A 4545-nucleotide genomic window follows, 5' to 3' on the forward strand; every position below is an offset into this window, starting at 1 on the left:
AAAGTTAGCCAAAACAACAAATAACATTATTATTAAAGTATGATAACCTCAAGTTTGAAGCCAATGCTTTGTTGGAATATCTTTCGATGACTGTTGTCTTCTCTAAACCTTTCTCAACTAATTGTGTTTATGTCCACTAAGCTCCTCATTTCAATTACAACATTTTTTTGTGTTTAATTATGTAAAACCAGAAACTACACAAAGTGTGAACATTCAAGCGGTTACATAAAAAATGTACAAAATATTTGTTGCAAATACAGACATCAATTTAGTGGCCATAAATGTAAAGTGTAAACATGTAATATTTATATATTTGACTTGTTAAATGCATCCACTTTAAATATATACAGATATAGAAAAAATGTAAGTTCCTTCTTAATTGTAGATAAGATAGATCATCTGATATTTGAAAATCCTTAATTAATGAATGTATTTTACAAATATTATTAAAAAGTAATAACATTATTACTATTATGATATATCCCTCTTTAAGCCAATGATTTTTCTAGATGTATTTGCCTTAATTTCAAAATTTTCAACAATTGCGCCTTTCAAGAGGGTAGTTTCGTCTTTCACTGTCATCACCTTACACCCTCTCAGTTCCTATATATTCACTGTAGATGTATTTCAGACCATTTCACACAGTGTACACGAACACACACTGACTCCCTGAATCGATACGATACCCACATCAAGAAATAGCTCGATGGCTGATATCTTTGGTTCATCGAAACACCCTTCACTTTTCCCTATGACTGTTCCATTTCCAGTGATCAGTCAGGAAGATTACCTTCTGTTCTACAAAAACGAGCGTGCTTTATTCACGGTGTTGCTTGTAGTTCTTCACCGAGAGGTCATCCAGTCGATATTCATGATGGGGTTTCTTCTATGGCTAGAAAGAGAAGGGTATACCTCAAAGAATCTTGTTCAAACCATCGTCAATTGTTTTACTGCTGACATAATCGATCAGATTGCTGATGAGGTCATGATATGCATCAAGTTCTTGGAGAAAAAGGCAAACAGACTAATGTTTGAGTCGAGCAGCAAACAGTACAACATCCAGACACTTCAGTGTTTTCTTGATCGAAAAAGTATACATCTAGAGGAGCTTCATCACAACTTTGATGAGGTGTCTGCAATGGCGAAAGAGGTTTCCAGCAGGGCGTTTGATGACATCTTGGAAAACTTCATCAGGTGCGGTGGGCCTTTAGTGTTGCATTCTACTCAAGAGGTTACTGTTTGCAACGTTGTTGGTGGTTTTCGTTATGTAGGTCCGGTTGTCCCTTTTCCTTCATATGATGTCACTAAGTATGTTAAGTTTCCTCGAACACCAAGCCAAGATGCAGAATTTATGCTGAATAATGTCATTGCACATCGGTTTCAGCAGATGGGTGGTGTTGGAGAAGGTGAAAGTCATGGTGCTCTTCTACCTGCTGAAATTTATTTAAAGCAAGAGATAAATTCAAGTCCGAATTCATTGTATACTTCCGACACAACTTCTTTGTTCGTAAGTGAGCAAGAAGAGGAGGTACCACCTGAGAATCGGACTATCTTCCTCACCTTTTCCAAAGGGTATCCTATTTCTGAAAATGAAGTTAAACTGTACTTCACTAGGTATATATATACATAAATTTCTCATCAATTCTAGAATTATGTATTTTATGTTTTCTAATAACTCTTTGGGTTCATTTCAACAGAATCTTTGGGGATTTCATTGAGTCCATATACATGCAACCTGTTGCTGGAGAGAATCAACCCCTTTTTGCTCGAATTGTGGCTCGCTCTCCTTCTATGGTTAGGGCTGTAGTGGAGAGAGATGGAGCTGATGGAAGATCTAAATACTATATCAATGGGAAGCATGTCTGGGCTCGAAAATTTGTGAGGAGACCACCACCTAAGGACACTGCAGAAGGTGCTGTAACATCGGAATGAAGTTAAGTAGAGCAATACATGTTGCAACAGTTGGTTCCAGGATGTATCGACGGTCTTGATCATTTAGTGTAAATTATATTCAAGATGATTCATAGATAAATTAGAATTAAGATCAATGTTGCCTGGATCTTTTCCTCTTATCATGTATTTGCTAGAAAATTTAGAAAAGCAAACATGTTTTTGTTGTTCACTCAATAATATATATGTTGTAGTTTGCCAAACAACACAAATTTTATTTTCACAAAACAAATTTATTATTTTATTTTCACAATTATATACTTATTAATATAATAGAAATCTCTGATAAAATCATGATATTTTGGATTACATTATGGTTTAATTTCAATATTTATTTTTTGAACTGAAAAATCTCAACTATCTAATTTTATATGATAATCTGTCATTTTCTGTTGACAAAAAAATATGGTCATTTTCTTTAATTTGATCAAAATATAAAATATTCATGATTTTTCTGTTAAAAAAATATAAATTGGAATTAAACCATCCAAAATATTGAAATTTATCAAAGATTTCCCTTAGTTTATTTTGTAAAATATTTTAGAAAATGTTAAAACAAATTTTCTTAATATTAATTGTGTATATACAAAGATATTTGATTGAAACAATTAAGAGAAGTACAAAAATATACTATTCGATTATATATATATATATATATATATATATATATATATATATATATATATATATATATATATATATATATATATATATATATATATATATATATAGGGTAATGTTTAATAGAGAACCATAATTAACCAATGAAATTAATCAATCTTTTTTTCAACATTTAGAGCTTGTTTTTTATATATAAAAAAAAGAAATTCATAACTTTTTATCATTTTTCCAATGATATCGAATTCGATAAAAAAAATCATTAAATTCATAGTGTGAATCTGAATCCACATGGTGAACTCGAAAAATATATAATTTATTTTTAGTATTCACAATTTGAAGTTATTAATTTAGAAATATTTAGTTTTTTTTTGATAAACAATAAGCTCTAAAACTTGAAAAAAAAAATTGGTTCCTTGAAGAACCAATAATTATGGTTCTCTATTGAACTTCTCTCTCTCTCTCTCTCTCTATATATATATATATATATATATATATATATATATATATATATATATATATATATATATATATATATATATAAACTTTATGAAATAGTGTTGTAACTAACAAATCAAAATTTAAAATAATTAGTAAGTAAACTTAAAGATACTCTTAACAAGGAAGTAATTTGTTGTTTTTCATTCCTAACATTATACTATTTTTAGCATTGTACTTATCCAATTTTGGTGTGTTGTGGATGAACTATATTCTAGACGTGTTTGAAATGTTTTATACTTTCTTTATAGTCAAAACCCTAAACCACATTCCATATGTTTTTTTTTGAAACGGAAAATCTAACCTACTCCTAAACTACTCCTTAAATTCACCTATGTCCACGACATGACTTGAACCCTCAACCTCAAGGAAGGAGGGCAACACCGGATACCGCTGGGTTAGAAGCCATTTGGTACCACATTCCATATGTAGTTTTATCTTTTTTTGAAACTGCCAGGTACAATGTGAAAGATCTAAATCACATTCTAAGGTATTGTTTTAATGTAAATGATTTGTTGTATTTAAAAAAAATGGTTAGTGGACTAAGTATGTAGATTCTTCACGGGTTAAATTTTAAATTTTGTAAAAGCAAAATGCTAATATATAGGGTTTTATCTACATAATTGAAAGGATATTAAACATGCTCATTGTTTTCTCTCGCTTAATTGTATACATTGATCTAGTTGTCTATACTTTCATGGGAAAATGACATAAAAACCCTTAAGTTTTTTTAAAAATGTGGGTTCTATCCTTGCACATGTTTTAGGTTCAGTAACACTACAAGAAATATTGGCATTAGCGGCGACGTCTTTAGCGGAGACGCAGGGCATTAACGGAGACATGTAATTGACGCGTTAAATGTGGCCGCTAATGTCATGCGTTGCACCTAAAGGCGTAGCCACTAATGGTCTCATAATGGCGATCCGCGTTAAATGAGCCACATCCGTCCGATTTGTTTTTGATCCTAGGGTTGTGACGGAAAGAAAAAAGGCGTTGACTTTTCCCTCCAGGGTGTCGCCGCTAATGCCTCTACGTCGCCGCTAATGCCTCTGCGTTGCCGCTAATGTCCGTCGCCGCTAAAGGTCTTCATAGATAACCCCCTAGTTCAGCTTTCTTTCTGTGTATTTTGTCTTCCGTGAAAGTTCGTCCGACTCAGTTCCTTCGACGCAACAACCACTCATCCAACACCCAACCGTCGATTCCTGCCATGAGACCGCCATCAGTGATTTGACCGCCATCACCGCCGATTGACCACCATTACCGGCGAACAAACCATTAAGGTCGAGTTCCTTCTTATTTTCTATTAATCTTCTGTTTTCATGGTATTTTGGGTGATGAATGTGTAGTATAATTCTCAGATTTTGTTTGGTTGATTGATTATATATGTATTTTGTATGCAATTGTTTATGCATTTTGAGTGATTATATATGTTTTTTCATATTTATACAACATTTTGTATATGTTTTTCATATTTATGTT

The 4545-nt window shown here is 32.2% G+C and overlaps 1 protein-coding gene across 1 annotated transcript; it reads left to right on the forward strand.

Moving 5' to 3' along the window:
• The first annotated feature begins 706 nt into the window (after positions 1–706).
• On the forward strand, positions 707–3912 carry LOC145140646 (uncharacterized). Its single transcript, XM_079074065.1, has 3 exons — positions 707–1614; positions 1698–1912; positions 3833–3912. Exons 1-3 carry the CDS (start codon positions 707–709, stop codon positions 3910–3912), a joined length of 1203 nt encoding a protein of 400 aa, XP_078930191.1.
• The last annotated feature ends 633 nt before the right edge of the window (positions 3913–4545 follow it).

Source organism: Lactuca virosa, chromosome 9, assembly GCF_052849685.1.
Source record: "Lactuca virosa cultivar CGN04683 chromosome 9, Lactuca_virosa_CGN04683_v6, whole genome shotgun sequence".
NCBI classification, from domain to species: Eukaryota; Viridiplantae; Streptophyta; class Magnoliopsida; order Asterales; family Asteraceae; genus Lactuca; species Lactuca virosa.

Excerpts from the sequence above, each read along its gene's own strand:
- LOC145140646 (XM_079074065.1), top strand. The coding sequence starts at position 707 with ATGGCTGATATCTTTGGTTCATCGAAACACCCTTCACTTTTCCCTATG. Across the intron at positions 1,615-1,697 it reads GTTAAACTGTACTTCACTAG|AATCTTTGGGGATTTCATTG; the intron begins GTATATATATAC and ends TCATTTCAACAG. Across the intron at positions 1,913-3,832 it reads ACCTAAGGACACTGCAGAAG|GTTCAGTAACACTACAAGAA; the intron begins GTGCTGTAACAT and ends CACATGTTTTAG.